Genomic DNA, 20000 nt, shown 5'->3' on the forward strand with positions numbered 1-20000 from the left:
TTGGCCTTGACATGGACACAGGGTTTGGGGTGTCTGGCACTCCTCTTCCCGAAGATCCACCACCCCTAAACCAGAACCAGTCCCGTGTGGGGGCATCATGTGTTCTTGTACTGACCTTGGGTAACCTTTCGGGATCACCTGGATGTCTGGGTATCACTTTCTGCAACCTCTGGAAGCCGTAATCTATGGTTGGCTCATTGAGAGCTGCAAGAGGACACACAGACAGAGCAAGTCAGTCACAGTGACGTCATCCATTGTGCACTCACTGCATGCTTGCACAAAGGTGTGCCTGCAGGCAGGCACCCATGCATGGTAGCTCTGCCTTAAGGAATGGACTCCTCCCCCCCACCACCTTTTCTTTTGCACATAAAAGCAACGATTATTTCACATCTATAATTAGACTGGAAGAAAGTCAAAGGGTGGCTCAGTATATTGTAAAAATGGCAGTGCAGTCCCGAAGTGACAGGTCTTGGGGCCATATATAGCCATCACCAGAGCCATGATGCGGCGTCTGCATCCCACGGTGTGTTCCTCACCAGCCGGGGATTTATGGGAAACTGGCAATTATGACATATGTCCAGCTATTGCTAGCCTCAGATTTATCCCTGTGGTCCTTTTTTGTCTAGCATATTGCCTGAGCACAGAGCAGGCAGGAGGAACACTTACTCTTGCAAAGCTTTAATAATCTGTGAGTGCTGACTACAAACTGATATAGAGCGCTATCATTCCACAGCTGCAATCCACCAGCCCCGCGAAATTGCCGGCCACAAATAGTAATTAATCTTTTTATCCCTCAAATTGTAATTTTGACTATGAACTGTGCATGGCCATAAATCAGAGGCACATGCACCCTGTACAGTGCATGAATCACAGCCGGGACTCCATTCGACTGCACACACTGTGTTTAACAAGCTTTATAAGGGAGCCATCGGGCTTTATTACGGCTCTGCCTGACTCCAACAAAAACTGAGCCCGGAGGCCCGGGGACACGAGTTAAGATGAAAATACTTATTAGAGTACATTATTTCTTCATGTAGATATCGTTTTCTGTGGAGTAACTCCACGGTGCACGGCGCGACATAAATCAGGAGGTTTTCGGAGACTAATAAGACCTGCCGCCGCCTATTCATTACTCCGCCCGCAATTTGGGCCATCACTCGTTAGTAATTTGATGATTAACGCCACCCAGGTCCGCAGAGTGCGGGAGAACACAAAAGGCCAGAGCTTCCTAAGAGGAAGCTTGGGGCTGCCTCGGAAAGTGCTCTCCACAATAATTGGTCACCATTATCCTCGAGTGTGAGCTGTCGGTGCGTCTTGTAAGCAACCCAGGACGCCTTGCACGTACACTCAATAATGCGCCCGAAAGTTGAGGACCACAATATGATTTGACATTCCATCATACATCCTGGAGACAAAGGTCCGCACAGGAATGTGAAGTAAGACATTTTCTTGTTAATAAAGCATTGATCCGATGTATTGATTTTACATGACATGGCTTTTGCTGGGATTTTGCCCTCTTTTTTCTTTGCAAATAGTAAAACCCTTCAAAATGCCTTGGTGTATGTGACATGGCAAAATTTCTAACTCTCTGTGATGTAAATTCTATATGTGTAAAACCACTTCATAATCAGGCCATTAATCATCAGAAGCTGTCAGCATTGACTGGGGGGACAATTTGTCATGTCTCTGCCTCAGCACGGGCAAGGGTGTCAGGCAAAAATGCAGTTCGGGCATCCGGGAGGATGGGCTCCAGGCCCAGCAAACGACTTGGTCCAAAAAGGGTAAGATGAAGTATTATGTTTCTTGCTCAGGGTGTTTGGCGGGGGTGGGGTGGAGGGGTGGCCCAGTGTGCATTCCTAGCATGTCAGGTTTCTCCTCTCTGCCAGCTAATCACCACGACTGTTTGACTTAATGAATCGGCCCGATGAAAGGTGATCAGAAAAGATAGATGGGCAGCCATTATTGATTTCATGCAAATGCTCCTGACAGGTGATAGGCGCTTTAATGCAAGCTCTCAGAAGCTTTATGACTTGTGATGAGCATACACTCACTCTGGGAGATACATTCTCTAGTATTTCAGCTGAACTGATATTCTTTTCCTATGACCCATGTGTCATAGAAAGCAGTATAGCTACGAGGGCCCCTTTCATCTTGATTCAAACCAATAGGCATCATCAAAGCAAGTAGGCGTGGCACATCAAGAAAGTTCAGGCGGGGTACCAAAGTGCGCCAGGGCCAATCCCCACCAAACTGGATGAGTTACACAGCAAAAGGCCTAGTGTTGTTGTTCCAACCAGAAGACGGCCCTCCCGCAGGGGTCTGGCTATAGAAACTCCGAACGTGTTTAGTTAGCAGAACTGTTGGAACCTGCCTCCTCTTTGATGCAGGGGACCATCGGCAGACCTTTACAAGTCCTGGGAGTTCCTGCTCTGGTGGTGGGTCTCCCCATGTACCTCTGGGTCCCCGGGAGCATTGCCTGGTCCCATTGAAGACCTGCCCTGGTAGGCAGCCCTCAGCTCCTCAAGGAGCCCATCAATACCCATGGCTGCTGAAGACTGGTTCAGTCCTCACTGGCCAATTCTGCAACTGGAGAAAAGAGCGTGAGAGCTCCCCACACATCTAATAAACCCTCAGCGTGTTGAGTTTACAGCCTAGAGCCCAGCCGAGCCAGGGCAAGGCACTGGCACGTCCAGTCACAGAGCCCCGAGCCAGGCCAATCAATACCACTTTCCTGTTTTAGAACTGGGTAATTATGAGGGGGAGAGATTGCCTGACCTTTCACCTGCACTGCATTACTTTGCTGATATTAAGATAAATTGCCTGATTTTGGGTAAACATATGCTGCAATTCAAACTGTCAGCACTGGTTTGCTCAGGGATAATTTGTATTGATCTCTCAGCTTCTTCCCAATTTTGCTTACTGACCTCGTGGATAATTAGAGAAGGAGCCCTGGGTGAGCTCAAGTCGGGGAGGAAGAAGAAATATGAAGAAGAATAAAGCAAATTTGTTTTATGTTAATATTTGCCGGCCCACCCCTCACATCTGTCAGCATCAGCAAAGCCATAAATTAATGCATTTGGTTCCCGAGCAATTTATTCCAAGGAATTATTTAGCAGCATGCTTAGTCTCCGAACATGTGTCACTGGGTTAAATTAATTTAAACTCTGCCTTAAACACAACAAAAACAAATGTTATTTTCTGCTGAAGGGGAATGAAACAGTAACGTTTATCAAAAGTGTATCTGTAAGCTAACACATGGATTTCTGTCAAACCTGTAAAAGAGAAGATGAGCTTTCTAATAAATCCCCCCCTCCGGAAGTAATTAGCACCCATTATTTGTCCTGAATTCAAATTTAGCTAAGATGGGCTGCTGCATGTAGGCGATGAATGTATGTGTGAAATTATATCGTTAAGATATGTCAGATTACAAGGCTGTTGTATCAAAAGTCATAAAACAAATCTCCCCTGTGAAATATCTCTTTATTAACTGTGCCATAAGATATTAACATTCCTCATTTAGTGGAGGGCCTTTTATCTGTTTCAAATACATTATTCGTCCTTTTGGAGATAAACTGTATTAATATCCATTTGAGTAGGCTACTGTGGCCTAATGCATAGTAATTTTTGTTGGAGAGCTTTTATTTTAGAATAAGAAAATTACACAGCAATAAAACCTGAATGAATCAGAAGCTAGAATGGCCGGGAATCACATTCCATGCCAAATGAGGCAAGCAATCAGGCAGCCTGTGAAAGGCCAGATATCCGGCTATCATATGCAGGCCAGTCTCCAGCGTGGGCCCTACAAATAGAGCCTGACATGGCCACATAGACTCAATTCCACACGCTGGATAGCCTGCAGCTCGGGAAGGACGCATATTTAAATATATTTGAGTGTACTGGAGTTAATCTCGTTACTTTACATGCATTGAAGTCATAACAGAAGAAGCGTTCTAAATATTTAAGTCATGCCCGTGTACTGGGGGATTAATCATAGCGCAATTGATAAAATTTTAACGGTCTGTGATGTCGGTTCAAGTTGGGATTGCCAGAGCTAATGTGGCAGCCGAAAATGGCATCAGGCTTTGAGCTGCAGCTGGGGCCAGAGTAGCTCCAACTGGCCTGCTGCAATTAGAAACGTACCGATGGGCAGCAGGGCCGGGTTTTTCTTTCTTGTGACATCAGTCATTGGAGTTTACATGTTGATGGCTGAACTGTCTTTGTCAGCCATCCCTGCTCGGGATTCTGTGCTCTTTTCCAACATCCCAAAATGTAAATGGCTTTCGATAGACTTCAAAGGCTAATCCATTGGTGTGGAAACCCCATTCACTTATGTGAGTAAGGGGGTATGCTCCTGACCATGAATGACACACGGAAAACACTGCAGATCAAAAACAATGCTGCTTGGGGCCAGGATGAAACTCAGCCCCATGAATGTTTGGAAGCCTAATTCACTCACCCAAAATTAACTGAGCAGCTACTATGCTTTCAGGGCTCAGTTGTGCCTGCTTCCCAGTGGTGGGAAACTCAATCAAGAGTAGAAAACGTTGCTATGGACACCCCTCACCCAGACCAGGGGCCCCTTTCCTGGAAGGAGTGGAAGGGGGGGCCACAGCGATGAAGTTTAACTATGACAGCAACCTCCTGACCACCTTCCCCTGTCCCAGAGAGACCCGGATCGGGCTGCCAGCCAGAGAGCAGTGGTCTGCCTTGAAGGACTGCTGGAGTAATTGTTCCTGCAGCGGTGGTGTCTTTAAAACAGTGTCATTAAACACAAGAGGGGGAGACTCCCAGGTAGGAAACAGCTGCTCTGAGCACTGCCTTTCCACCCTAGAAGCCCAAGTACGGCAGAGTCTCCTGCCCAAAAACCCTGACTCCAACAATAACAACAGGAAGACATTCATTTGCTCCATTCCAGCTGCTGGCTGCAGCTATTAAGTGAGCTCCAGTTTCATTTCAATAATGATCGGCTTCCTGTAACTTCCCAATCATGCATTTGTCATAATGCAGTAATTTTCTTGCTACAAACAGATCCTCATAATGAGGCCGTTTTTCACATTAGCAACATAACTACATAATAAGAACATCTGTAGTTCCTTTTCCGAGGGACAAGAACGTGCTTCAATTAAGGCAATGGGTTTGTTAAATAAGATATAGTATATTTTACTAACAGGGATACCCAGACCCTGCCCCAACAGACTAGAAGCCGTCAGTGTGCCTGAATGAACACAGGTTGTAATGTGTAAAAATTAAATAAAGTAAAATTAAATTGCTCAATACAAAGACATTCCTCTAGAGGGTGTTGGTGATTTTAGTGACAAAGTGCTATTTGCTGACAAGTAGTTTACACATTAACCAGCCGAATCCAAGGGGGAAAAATGCCAATAGCAATTATATCACCTTGAGGTTATTAAATGTCCCACTGATAAGTAACTAGGTGAGCTTGACCAGGTGATAAAGACTGCTGAGAGAAAACGATTGCCCCGTGAAGAATGCTGCTCTGCCCCGCTGTTTCTCCAGATAGCTTTTCTTTCAAAAATGACTGTATAAGAAGTTACATTAAAAAATGTGTGGCTTCGGAAGTCAAAATTGATACTTTAGCCCCCCCCCCACCGGATGTCCTCCCTCTCCCGGCTACAGCACTTTCATCATTCCAGCTCAGAACACTACACAAAGTCCCCAAATGCCTGGGTTTCTCTCTCCCTCCTTTTTTAGGCTTTAAAATGATGCTAAGTTCTCCACTTTATCATCAACTGTCTCCTGCAAGCACATTTCATCTATAAGAAATTCAGATGCTCGGGAAATTAAAATTTCAAAGATCTGCTGCAAAAAAAAAAAAAATCAATGGGGCGAGATCAATGCTCATAGAAATTTCATGAACTTTGAACTGATCCGGGCATGATGATGAGGGGTGGCTGGAGTCGCAGGCAGCTGACGGCTCCTAGTGTGGATGAGAAGCAGCCGGGCAGCAGGGAGGAGGGCCACGGTTTACATGGGCTTTTGCTTTCATATTTTGTTGGACAAAAAATTTTAATTTTTAGTCTATTTCAGGAACAAGCAGAAATGGGGGAAAACCTGACTTCCCAACCCAACGTGTGGCTCTCCCTGCTTAAGAACACCTAATGCTTTGCACACTAACGCGGCCACAAAATGAAATCGGTTCCCTTTGCAGCCGATTGCAGGTGCAAATTAATATTGTAAAATGAAGATCAATACATGGACAGGGCCAAATCAATAGTGGCTAAATTATTGCTGCATTTTCCTCCTCATTCAAGATGAGTTGTGTTTTCCTCTCAAAGTCAATACTTCGCAGCTTTTCTCATTAATTTCTCAATAAATTTGGCAATGAATTTCAATCACAGAACTCGGCAGGGTGAGCCAGGCATTGTGGTGTGCATAGGAAACACAAAGGCCACGCGGTTCCTGCATCACTCACTGGGGTGCTGGCCTGGCCAAGGGACAAACAGGGAAGAAGACCTAAGGTCACCCTTCTGTGCCTGGAGGTCAACCCCAAATTTGATGTTTCCCTTGAGTGGCTTAGGCTTGTCTGGTGTCTGCTCTGGGCCACTGTGGAGGGTGCATGCCCAGTGCCAGGCCCACGTAGGGCAGGCCTCAGTTTCCCATTTGTTCCTACAGAGCCTATCATGTTCCATCAGCATGTCTTCTCAGAATAAGAAAAGCACCATAGTTGACTTCTAATTGGAATCTGGAGCCTCCCCACTCACACAGGGAATGCTGTTCTGGTATTCATACAGGCAGCCCAACCGGGCCTCCTGCACAGGGACCCGCTTCCATTCACCACTGCCTGGCAGCGGATGGCAGCATTGTGATGTGACACCAAATGCAGAAAAGGGGGCAGCCCATCTTCCTTGTTACCAAAATAATACCCTTGCTGACAACTGTTGGACTGCATTCAAACACTTTTGTTTACATTCCTCAAAGAATGCACTGGATTGTGGCTTGCATAGGCATGGGGGAACTACACCAACCAAGCCCAGCCCTGCAGCTAAAAAGAAAACCCAATCCTGGAGCCCGAGCTCTCCTCACCACACCTGCCCATCTCAGGATGGCCCAGCTCGGATACACAACAGATAAAGATCCAAGAGCTGCTTATTCCTGGCATACCACCCTACTTTCCAAGGCTGTCCTGGCATTTACCCAGCTCTCTAGGTAGAGAAATGTGTCCAAAATGGAGACACCAATAAGTGAAAACCACTCTCCACATCATGCAACCACTACAAGCTCCCACGTTGTTACCCCCTGCTTCAAGAAAGCAAGTTCCGTGTCTTCATTCTCTCAAAGGTTACGTGGGAGGAGGAGGGAGGTCCTAAAAGTCAAGCAGAAAACACACTCTGTGGTGGGCCAATGGCAATGGATACACACAGTTAAAACCAGCAGGAAAATCTCCATGTAGAGGGAATAGTACAGAAAGCTCTGGGACCCAGCTCTCCTAGGCTGCAGGTACTTAGGCCATGGCTTAAAACAAAGATCCCTCCTGGCAGCCAAGTGGCCCTTCTCCCATGGCCTTGTGAAAACCCCTACTTCTTTCAAAGAGTAAGGATCATTCAAGATGACCCTATGCCATATGCCTGCCTTGTTCCGAGCAGTGCATACAGCTGGTGTTTAAAGGTGCTACAGTCTGGTGGCCAGGTTTCTGGAAGACACCAATCTACATGACAAAGCTATCAAGCACCTCTCATTTTGAGACACAAAATGAACACGCTGTTTGTCTTCTATCCATCCAGTCTTTCCCCTAATATCTACATGTCCATCAACCTATAAACACATAAGCAGATGTGGTACAATGGAATACTACGCAGACATGTAAAGAAATGTCATCCTGACACGTGCCAAGGGGAACCTAAGAACATCATGTGATAAGCGAAAGAAGTCAGCCCCAAAGGCCATCTATTATGTGATCTGCTTTTGACAAACAACCAGAAGAGGCCGATCAACAGGGGTGAGGATGAGACCAGTAGCTGCCAAAGCCAAGGACAGGAAGAATAAATAAGGAATGAGAATGTGGAACAGAGCGACAGTCCATGAAGGATAAAATAATTGAGTTAGACTAAGGGTGCTAACACTGTGCATATAAAGAACCTTCCGCCTTTAGGTTCTAGGCTTCTGCTGACTCTCTTAGTAGGTAAACTACACCCAAAGAAACATTGAAGCAGATGTGAGGTCCCCAGGGGCACCCTGCGCTGACCCTCACATTATTCACACTAGCCCAGAGATAGAACCAGTCCAGCTATCCACCAGCTGAAGAGATGAAGAAGAAGTATATATACGCTATGGAGTCTTACACACGGAAAACAAAATAAAACAAAACCCAGAAATCATATGTTTGCAGGAAAATGGATAGAGCTGGAAAGCACCATGTTAAGGGAAATAAGCCTGACCCAGATGAATGCTGAATGCTTTTCCTCATAGGCAAATTTAGATTTTTTTTTTTAAGTAGAAGGGAGACTCTGAGGGGGCAGAAAAGGTCTAAAGGAAGAGGGGAGGTACAGGAAATGGTGATGGGGAGGAGAGAAAAACAAACCATTGCACATCCTAAATGTGTAGAAATATCATAATGAAACCCATTAACTTACATGCTAACTGCAGGTGGGGGAATGGCAGTCAAGGAATTAATCTGGGTATGCCTGTGCTGAAGAAAGTGTCCTTCTGCATGTTACCTGGCAGGCAGTACAAGGGCTTCTAGAGAGAGCAGAGACCCACGGTGGCTGAGGAAGTCAAAAGGCAACTTTGGGCTGAGGCCCTCCTACTTAGAATTTCCCAACATGGTCTACCTTTCAGTCTTCCCAGTGGCATCTTAATTCTGGGTCTTTCAGGCTGAGCACAGAAGGAAAGACCTATTTGGAGGCCAAGCCTTTAAAGACATGGCCAGGATTAGCATAAGTGCGGAATCCCCGAAAGTGCAGACATGGTGCATAGGGTGCTGCCCTCTACACGCGTCACACGAAGCAGCCCTGATGGCCGGATATGGTGCTGCATGCTGTGACCCCAGCTCTCGGGAGGCAGAGGCAGGAGGATCAGGCATTCAAAGCCAACCTGGGCTTTCAGTTGGAGCCAAGAATGGGAGAAGAAAATAGAGTGTGAAAATGACCAAAAATATATAATATACAAGATGAAACTGTCAAAGAATTATAAGGGGGAGGGAGGGGAGACAGAGGGAGGAGAGGGGGGGAGGCACTGGGAGGGTCAGTAAGCTCTGCTCTCATACCCGTTGGAGATTACATGTCTTGTAACCCGAGGAGGTAGCTCCTCACCTATCTTTCATGGCTTCCATGCCCTCCACGTTCTCCCTGGTCACCCAGGAGGGGGTCACATTCTTCTTGGAAATCCTTCACATCCTTGCTGAGCACCCATGGCACAGTCTCCAGGGCCATTTGCGGAGAAAATCCCGCAGCTCTGCCACCTGCAAGTTCTCAGGGAGCTATGTCTTTCTCCTGAACACGGGACTTGAGAGCCTGTTTGCATTAAGGCTGTTTTTATTAACTGCTCTCTCCACCTGTTCCTTTCCCACAGGACTGAATCAGTGGGGCTGTAGCAATGTTCACACTGAATGTCTGTCACGGGCCACGTAGATCCCAGGCAGGCTTCCAGGATGAAGACGAGAGTCACTGCCCTTGGCAAGAACTAAATGCTGAGAAGTTAAGATGTGTTTCCCCTCACATGGACACCCCCATTCTTGAGCACCTAAAGAGCTACTGATTTTCCTTCCCACAAGTCACCCACAATGCCCTACTGAGACCTCAGCCTCCATATGCATGAGATAAACACTGACCCTAGAAGGCAAATCCCAAATCACAGAGACCTGCGCTTTACCACCATACTGTGTTTAAAACTGACATCACGCTCCCTTGGTGACCACCCCAATCATCCGACTTTCCCAAGCTCCTGGTTGAGGAGCAGAGATGGACAAGGTGCATCATCCACAGGTGGATGCAGGACCAGTTTCTCTAATGATGCCATGACAAAGGCTTAACAGAACCTGGGGCTCTGATCAAGGCAGAAGAGAGTTCCCGGAAGGCTGGGAGCCCTGTGAGGCGGTGGCCTCTGCTAGCCACAGGCTGGTCTCACTAACAAGAAGCAAGCTAAGTTCACTTGGGGAGTGACTGCTGTTTCCACCCATGGGAAGCACATAAGGAAATCCTTCGTTCTCTGGCTTAGGATATACCACAGCTGGATGACAAGGGCACACACAGCAGCCACCTGCCACAGTCATGAACACACTACAGGAGCCTGGAGCCTTGATGTGTGTGCCCCTGAGTGCTAATAGGCTTAAGCTTCTGTAAAGGATTTTGTGTTGGGAGTACTGTCATCAAAGGAAAAACACCAAGGGGTAAGTGATGAATGGCTATTACTGACACATCAGGGCGTCTACACTGACATGGAGCCAAGATGTTGGCCAGGACCAAGGAACAAAGGCCATAGCATTTCTCCACCCCATGGAGGCTAAAGGAGAGATGCCAGTCAGAGACAAAAGAGAGGAGGTGAAAAGATGGAACAGAACTCTAGCAGAACCCCCAAATCTAACCTCATAGCCTTCTAGACCTTCAATTTCTCTGCGGCCACAGGATGCAGACCTGGGCCTACGAAGGCTCAGATATCTCAGGGCTCCCTTCCTTGCCTAGCAGTAGGGTTTTCGTATGTGGAAGAATAAGAAGCAATGTTTCAGGAGAGTGTGACTAGAGAGAAAGAAAATGGGCCCCAGAATAATGCTGTGTTTTTATAACAAAATCAAAAACACAACAAACAACGAAAACTGTACTCTGAACCTAATGTATACCAAGGCCTATGGTGGCTCCTGGTCCCCAAGGAGTTTGTGTTTTAAGTCCCTCCCTATTGCACCTTCAACAGATATGCACCACTCCATCAGTCCATGCCTGCAAAACCAATTATCCCATCAGCTCATCAGGGTACCAGGAAACTTTGCAGTTATCCAGGGTCAACAACCCACATCACAGACTTCCATGTTGTCACTGAGTTTAAAAAAAAAAAAAATCACCCAACGGGAAGAAAGTTGGATCCTGATAATTTTCTACAACTAATTTTAAAAGCCCTGTAGCCAAGCAACCATTCTTTGAATATATCTTTTCCCATGCTGTTTTTGCAACCCAAGTCTTGGTCTACTCCACTGGGTATGGACAAGACTGAAGAGTTTCTAGAAATATAAACTCTCTATGGAGACACACAGGGACCTCAGTTCAGCTGTCCCAGGAGCCAGCCTGCACAGAAAATTCCAAAGTGAAACACTGACCATATCCTTCTCATGCCCCTACGCCAGGCATGTGGGAACAGACTGTGTGGGAGGCAGCTCAAGCACTAGGTTATGAGTCAAAGAAGTGAGGCAGGGTCATGCTCCTTGTCCCCATCAGAGGGCCAATGGGCAGTTTATCTCACCTTCCCAGAAGAGTCAGAACCACTTCCTTTTAAGGTTCGCCACCAAGATGCTCACTCTGCCGCTGCTTCGGTTTCACTAGCGTGATCTGCATCCTATCTTAGACCCCTTATTCCATTGCTCTGCCTGTTCTTCACTTGCTCACTTTCATTGTGCTGTGCTTTTAAACGGCCATTAGCTTGTCCTCCCCATACACACTCCATCACCCCCAATGTCTTTCTAAGGGTGTTTTCAAATATGGATCTTTCCCAGCCAGAACTGGAAATAAAACTCCCCTAGACAGTACTTCCAGGGAGGTAGGGTAAGAAACAGGGACCCTGCCTGTGTCAAAGACAGAGAAGTCAGGCCTGTCTCTACCATCCACATCTTGCCTATCCTAAGTGAAGCCAATGACCCTTTTGTCCTTTGGGTAAGACGAATGGCCGTCTCCTGGAAGCCACGTCTTGTCAGGTGGGCTGCGAAGTCAATACCTTCACCTTGGTAGGGAAACTTTGTGATTTATCAGTCCGTCTCCCCTCTTGGGTTCACGTAGCCCCAACATACACAGCCAATCGGGCACATGGAGCAGACCTGGTCACAGCCAGTTGGAAAGCGACCAAAGCCCCCGTGATGACAGACAAATGTGTCTTCTTAGCAACAGCCCAAAAGCACTTGACTTGTACTAATAACAAAAAGGCCACGCTGGTCACCGTGGGTCTAAAGACGAAGCACCCTGTCACCAGCCTGCTTGGGAAATTAGCAAATAATGTTCTTTTCCTTGATAAATGGGTGACAGCTCCGTCTCACCAATCATTTTTAACATTTTGATGCATGCCTATGATCCCACTGGAGGGGCAGAAAAGTTTACTGGCCCTCAATTTTCACATGATGAATGGAAGTCTCTAAATGTGCGATTTCTGTATGAGGTATAGTTCATTTTAAGCAATTCTGGTAAATGGGTGTCACTGATTAGGACAAATTGTCTACTTGTGCTGTGCCTCATTCTCCTGCCCTCCTTCGAGACAGGAAAGAGGAGACCGCAGGGACAGGGAGCCTTCACACAACCCTCTTTAAAGGGATACGTTCTCCCGCCGTACTCCCAGCACCCACCTGGCAGGCAGCAGCATCACTGATTGTGGCTCAGGCAGTGCAGTGTGCCACCCAAGGGAGGTCACCTGGTGAATGCTACCTCCTAGCCTGAGGGTCTACCTATAAGACTCAGCCACTGCCACCAGTCCCCACTTCCTTGGGAAGGGGCTGAGGCAGGACGCTTACCAGCTAGTCCTTGTGAAAAACAAAACCAGAAACTACTACCCTCTGCCATCCACTCGTAACATGTCACAAAAAGCAAGAGCAGGGGGAGGAGGATGATGGGAAGAAGATGAGAGGAAGATGGCATTGTCTGAGTCATGGAATAGTTGGATAAAGGTCCAAATTTGGGAGCGTGAAGGTGGTCTGAGCTGACAGCCCAGCCGCATGCTACCCTTCAAGAATAGTAACTTGACATAAGAACCATTGTACCCAAGGGTACCCAGTACCGGGGTACGTGACTGTGAAGAGAACAGTCTTCCTGAAACACCTGAGACCTGGTGACAACGAAATCACCATCGTGGGTGTAAAGGTATGATCATAGCATACTTAGTGAAGACAGGAAGGGGAAGAAGTGTGCCACTGGCTGCCTTGCCAGGGGAGGATGGAGTCACTGAAGACTTTGGGTCACGATCCCTACATGCTGGGAACCAGCAGGATAGAATGTGTTCCTGGATTGTGTGCATTGGTGGCTCAGAGCTTTAGCGCTAAAACAATTGGGCAGTTTGTGCTTAACGTTTAGTTTAGCAGAGTGCAAACGATACAAATTTGTGGGCGGCCAATTAAAATCACTTGTTCTACAGATACAAGTGATTTGTTGGTGGAACCACAGGGCTGGCTGAGAGAAAAGAAACCAGAACTGGCTAGCTGTGGTTAAGAGTATTTGGGTCCCATGGTTTAGACAGAACTATGTCTTAATATTCACAAGTAACCTTTCCACGTGACAGAAACACAAGGGCTTTTCCCAGGTAAGAGAAAATGGGATGGAAGGTGGAGACCAGCCAGGAGACTCAGCAGGAAACCATCTCCAGACAGGTGCAGGATAGAACTGACACCCCTCAATATGGAGCCACTTTTAAGGCACAACCTGCATCTTTATAAAAAAGAAAAGAAAAGAAAAACCTAGAAACCGTATGAGAAAGAACACAAACTGTTTGCAATTCCTGGCTGAAGGATGGTCTCCCAAATCTGACAACAAATGCACACAAGTCTTTATGAAAATGTTCCCAGCCAATGAACGCATCACAGACCTGGGACCCTTCCAGGTATCCGCAGCGCGTCCACTTTAGATGTGTCTATGCTGCCTGCCAACATCTTGTTGAGTGACTGGGCTCAGTCTGTTACTGGCGACATGTTGACTCCCAGTAATTTCTGATAATTTCTTTAATTGAGCAAAAAAGAATTCTCCAAAATGAGGGTGGGTCAATCAAACTTCAGGGCAAGAGGTCAACAGAAAAAGCCCCCGAGTCCCATTCCTGGAGTCTAACTAGGCTTAAGCCCAAGCCACACCAGCAACCTTCATTCTTCTGTCAATCAGGAAACATTCTGCCAAATGTCCATTTTAAGGAAACACCACACACACACACACACACTTCACACTTGAAAACAAGTCTGCAAAAGGAGTTTTCATGAGAACATAATCTCAATTAGAAGCATACAAAATTCTAGGCCAGCTTAATCAGGTAACGCCATAATGTTTCTCTTGTAATTAAAAAATAATTTCCCTTATTACTCTTAACAATTTGGTGCATTTGCACCGGTAAAATCATAAAAGCAAAAGCAGCTTGATTCTCCTGTATGGTAAGTTCCTCAGGTAGGTGATTCCAGGACTGTTTTAATTATTATTAAACAAGTCAATGGTATGCTATTAGACAAATATTAAAACAAGAATTGCACTTGGTTATTAATTTGAACTATTCGCTTTTAAATGCAGCAAATATCTCATTAATTTAATTTTAGGTGCCCACCAGTTTATATTGCATTTTACAGTCTAAAGGCAATTTACTATTAACTGGCAATTACATACACAGTGATTGTTAATTCTGCTCCTAAGTGCTAGCCGCTCGAAAATTGTTCTCTCTCTCTAATTTCTGACCTTCTTACAGCAGGGGCGAGGCTCGCTGGGAATACAGAGAACTCCTATGGAAGAGCTGGACATGTCATTTGTGGCTCATTCTTTTAATTCACCGTGCTAATCAACTGAACCGCCACAGCCTCCCAAGGTAATTGCGACTTGAGAGGGACTGTGAACAGCAGCCAAGGGGCTGGATGGATGGGGCCTGACCAACCTTCCCTTTCCGGGGGCAGAGGCTGAGCACGACCACTCTGGGTTGACTAATAGGGTCTGGTTTTGAAAAATCTGGTGTTTCTCAGGTCACTGTAAACAGCTCATTTAGACCTCTGCCAAGTCCCTCCCAGGCTCTGGCAGGCTGGTGGCAGCCCCTCCTCCAAGCCCAGGTTCATTATCCAGTGGCCCTGCGGCCCCACAGCTGGCCTCATGCCGGGAAGGTTAAATGTGAAGGTGTCCCAGCAGCCTCCGGGGCCTGGGCACACTGATGGGAACCAGATGCCCAGGGGACGGCGCCCATGTTGTGACATCCAGAGTGGCTGGCTCAGTTTTCATTTGGGGAGAGTGAGTCCCTGTGATTACCTCATTGTCCCCATCAATTTCAGGGCAATGCAAATCAGACAGAAGCTTCCAGGCCAGACAGGTTATGACCCCACCTCTCCTCAGCTCCCTAAGAATATAGAATCCTATATCCCTTACACACATGTGAAATGTATATTCCCGGTAATGATCCCAGACACACACACACACACACACACACACACACACACACACACACACACACTATTAGGAAGGGCTGAGCTTGCATAGCCTCACTGCAAATACCCACACATGGGGAAGCAGGAAACCCCCAACCCCAGGAAAGCAGGCCCTGAGTCTTGGGGGCTAACAAGTCCAATCAGCTTGAAAGTAGACGTAACCATGCATAATGGACAGTGACTCTCGAGAAAGGTTCATGTGGCTCTCACAAGCTCGGGAGACGCTGCTCTCCTTTGGGAGGCAATGGACACTGGTCCAGGAGAGCATTCCACTTGGCCAGAGAGCAAGGAGCCTCCGAGAGAGTGCCCTTCCCCACCCACCCACCCCAGAGAACCGGTAACTGGGGATGCTAGCATGTGACCCCTGCCAGTCAATGACAAACAGCTCCTCCCACCCTGCACAGCTGCATTTATTCACAAGTGTTCAAACCAGGACCCATCTGCAGGAAAAGGAATGTCCCCACATCTAAAAGTGGCTGTCTTCAACACTCAGACAAAAAGCCCCAAAATATAAAGACTGGGGGAAGGATTGCCTAGCATAGCCCCCCAATAACGCAGCAGGACCCCCTAACAACATAACTTGAGAACAAGGAAGACCTGCTTGGGAGGAGCAGGCCAGGCTTGCCAACTGTGGCCACAGGCTCACTTGGGTGCCACCGGCCAAGCCAGGCCACATGAGTAGCACAGGAACTCACTCAGTACACCCAGCCCTGACATGTCTCCCACAGCCCAGTGTTGGTCTAAGAGCAAGCGCACGCCATCTCTGCATCCATGGGACTCAAGACATAAACAAGGCTCCCATGAACCCTAGTCAAAGTCTAAGATGTCAGCGGCTCTCCACAGCGGGTACTATTTGCTAAGTGCCCTCTGTATGTCAGGCGCTTTAAGTTGTCCTTGATCCTTGCCACAACCCCATGAGGGAAAGAGGAGAGAAAATTGAACTTGGAGAAGTTCAAGTTCACATGGTCCCACAGCCAGCACCCTGGGGCACACAGAGCTATCTAACCAAACATCCTCTGTGTTTGCATAGGACCTGCTGCCCCTGCAGCCTGCCATTCCTGCCGTGTGGTACTGTACACCAACAGCTGCCTTGAGGAGCTATATTGAATGTGGGGAAGGAGGGGTAGCTGTAGCTCATTCGTACACATGACCCCAAGGAAAAGATACTGGGGATGACCAACCAGGCCCAAGACAAGATTCCAACTTCTGACCTCCCCAGGAATGGGACATCCAGTGTGGGTGTCCTTCGCTGAGCAGCAAAGGCACTTTTTGGAAGGAGTAAGTAGATGTTCCTGAATTGACTATGGGTTAATATTTAATACTGTAAGTTGAAAAATCTAAAGTTGGATGCGAATAGCCACCTAATGCAATGCACTGCACATCACTGAGTGCAGCCTACCTTAACTATGTGCAGAGCACTTAGAAAAACTATTGAGTCTGAAGTCCATTTCATAATACTGCACGTAGATAATAGAGCGTAGAACTGCGTATTTACTGAACGCTATACTGAAAATAAAAAAGAAAAAATACATACTGGTTACGAAGAGGTGGGCACATCTTCCCACAACCAAAAAAGTCAGAAGTAGGCAGAACTATTGTAATTTGGGGAACAACTTGCACATAGCCTTTAAAAGATGTCCCAATTTTTTTTATCATTTTGTTTTGACACGCTTTTATTTTTTATACACTGGGGGATTCAAAATCTAGAAGAACTCTTCTCTCCCAACCTCTCAACTTGAGGCCAAGAATATTCAGCACCCCAAAGTAGATGGGTACGTCAACTTTTTGCTATGCCCACTCCCCTGTAACCTTCAGTTCTAAAGATCCTGGTGCCCCCCATTGACCAGTTAGGGGTGCTGGGTTGTCAGGAGCTAGATGACTCTAGGATAAGGATTCAAGCCCTGCCTTGGGTGGCAGTGGAGCTGCTGAGGAACAGGGAGTCTGTATGTTGCCACTCTGCTCTTTCAGTACTTCCTAAAAGAGGAAAGATGTTGCCACTTCCACGATCTCCAGGAACTTCAATGTGGAAGGAAGGGCCTCAGAACCCTCCGCGTAATCTGTCTGCTGGCCAGAACAGAGGGTAGCACCCAGTGGGATACCAGCTCAGCTCCAGAGCACCTTCAAGTGGTAAAAGAGTGATCAAGCCCAGGGCTCTAAGCCCTACAGTGTGGAAGACACCCAGTCACTACACATCCAAAGATAATCAGCAAGGGTCCATCCCGCCCACCTTCGCTGGGCTTCAGCAGGTCTTGTCCTGCATTAAAATCATTCCTCATGCCTTACAGCTTGTGGAGCCAAGGGAGAGTAAAAGCCAAAATGCAGACAGGCCTTCCTGAAGGTGAAGTTTATTTGCAGCATTTCTCCATGGCAATCTCCAGCAAATCATGTCAATTATGCACTTGTGTGGGCAAAGCAGCATATAAACACCTCTGATATACCACTTACGGGAAGTCAGTCACACAAGCCACCCAGCCTATCCACTGGGGCTCAGGCTATATACTTACTACATATATGTATGTTCTCCAGAATGTAGATCCCCTGCAAGTAATAGCACCCTGCAGGGGCTAAGACCCCTGGCTTCCCCTGGATAGGTGACAGGCTAAGACTTCTCCTTCCCAGTCACAGCTCAAGCAACTGAAAAGCAGTGATGAGCCTGACCCTGATTGACAAGTGGGTGGGCACAAGGCCTTGCAAGCAGCCGGGCATGAGGCAGCCACTTCCATGGAAGCTGGAAGCTGCGGCAGCTACCAAGAACTCTCCCTCCAGGCACCACTCTGCTCTGTTGGCAAGAGGCAAAGGCCTTCGGACCGGAGGAAATGCCAAGGTCACAGGGCTGCATCTGCCCAGCCGTCGTGAGCTGTCTCAGATGCAGATGGGAACACACACCTGATCAAACTCAACAGCACGCCATGCCTCGCTTCTGCCTCCCGTGGGGCCCCTGAAGACCACCCCACAAGGCTCTGCTGAGAAGGAGCACCCACCGCTGCCCCACAGAGGCTGGAGCTGCGTACTCACCGGTGTAGACAAAGCGCCCAGGAGCACCTTTGCAGAACTGCTTGGACTTGTAGGAGAGGGTGACTTCCACAACACCAGGGATGTGCCGCGGAGGTGTCTGCACTCGGATGGCGTGGGGAGTTATCAGCTACGGAAACCACACATGAACAAGCGCTCAGCGGGGCAGGCCCTGAGAGGCGGACACTTGCCAGTTGGATATAATTACTAAATGAGCACAAATTGGACCATCGTCTCGGAATGCTCCCTCCTGTCACCCAGAGACTCTGGGCCTATGGTTCTTTAAGGGAAAGATCAGCAAATGTTCCAGGGTTTTAGTTTGCAGGAAAGGCCACAGGGCATCATTCATATGAAAATCGCCACCATATGTCTCCTTAAACCTGCTTCTAGTAATTCTAGAACTAATTGTTCCAGGGTACTGGGGGACCTCCTATGGCAGGTTTTAAACCCAAGGGTTGTGGGGGGGGAGGGGAAAACCCACCCACAGGACAGCCCACCACAGACAAACAGCTAAAGGGAACTTTGCAATAGCTGCCTCATGTCCCTGCACCAAACACGACTTGCCGAAGCCAGTCACAGAGGAGGTGACTGCTCAAGGCACACCACTGTCGCAGGCTTACCTCGCTCCACACCAACATGGTTCCGAATACAACTTGTAGACCGTCAAAGAAGTTGTCCCCGATGATGATCACAGTGGCGCCCCCCGTGGTCCAGCCTTCACTGGGGCTGATGGCCTTGATGCACGGAGTGGCTGCTCACACAAGACAGAGGACGAAAACCTTAGAATATGACCTGACATCAGGAGCCCACGCAGCCCACCTCAAGTCCCACTGGCCGCCCCGGGAGGAGGGGCATGCTGCTCCTCCAGGCACACGCAAAGGGCAATCATAGATCAGCATGTTGATGTGTTTAAAGCAAACTATTAAATGTTGTATAAAGCAAAGGCCGAGCCACAGAATACTAGTGAGTAAGAAAAAAAAAGGCTTGATATAGCAAATTATGTGTCAGGGCAAATATGACTATTACAAATGATTAAGCTTCGTGTGCATGTGCCACGTCGATTTATCTGCTTGGCCGTACAGATCTAAGCAGAGTCAATCAAAAGGCTGTTGAAGGAGATGGAAGAGCAAACGCCTTGTATTTCCATTCCCCATAAGCAGCTAATTGGGTTCGGTTTTTTCATCCGCGAACTTTGCCTTTTGGTTCAAAACTTCATTTTCCTCTGTCACTTCACAATTACTACTTTTCACTTTTCATCAGGAAGAAAATCAAAAGCACTATATTAATACTTTTGTCAAAGGTACACATTTTACATGTAATATTGTTTGTCGACAGGAATCCCCAAGCTGCTGGCCTGACCTGCCTTTGTCTCCTGAGCCCTCGAATTTGCATGAGTTATTATAATAGCCACAGGGGCTGCCCTGCAAGGGGGGGCGGGGCTCACACAGCAGAAGGAGGGTCAGGGGGAGGGGGCCAAGAGGCCACAGCCCCCAGTGAAGTGGGCAGGAGGAGGCCCAGCATGGTGCTCACAGAAGCCTTGAGTGGGGAGGCTGAGCTGAAGGCTGCAGCCTGGTGGAGGCCAGCTTTGTCCTGGCTTTGATCAGTTCTTCCTGTACATGGCGCTGGCAGACCTTTGCGACGGCCTCTGGTGGCCTTCTGAACACAGGGTCCCAGGCAAAGGAGGAGCTCC

The 20000-nt window shown here is 47.7% G+C and overlaps 1 protein-coding gene across 3 annotated transcripts in view; it reads right to left on the reverse strand.

The window, feature by feature from the left end:
* Ebf3 (EBF transcription factor 3) overlaps positions 1-20000 on the reverse strand; it is a 116275-nt gene that overhangs the window by 10151 nt on the left and 86124 nt on the right. For all 3 annotated transcript variants that reach the window (XM_005351429.3, XM_026781056.1, XM_005351427.2), the window contains exons 9-11: positions 18931-19061; positions 18314-18440; positions 116-204 (exon numbers count right to left, since the gene is read on the reverse strand). In XM_005351429.3, the coding sequence (XP_005351486.1) occupies positions 116-204; positions 18314-18440; positions 18931-19061 (347 nt within the window). The remainder of the gene's footprint in view (positions 1-115; positions 205-18313; positions 18441-18930; positions 19062-20000) is intronic.

This window comes from Microtus ochrogaster, chromosome 8 (genome assembly GCF_000317375.1).
Source record: "Microtus ochrogaster isolate Prairie Vole_2 chromosome 8, MicOch1.0, whole genome shotgun sequence".
In the NCBI taxonomy this organism is placed as follows: Eukaryota; Metazoa; Chordata; class Mammalia; order Rodentia; family Cricetidae; genus Microtus; species Microtus ochrogaster.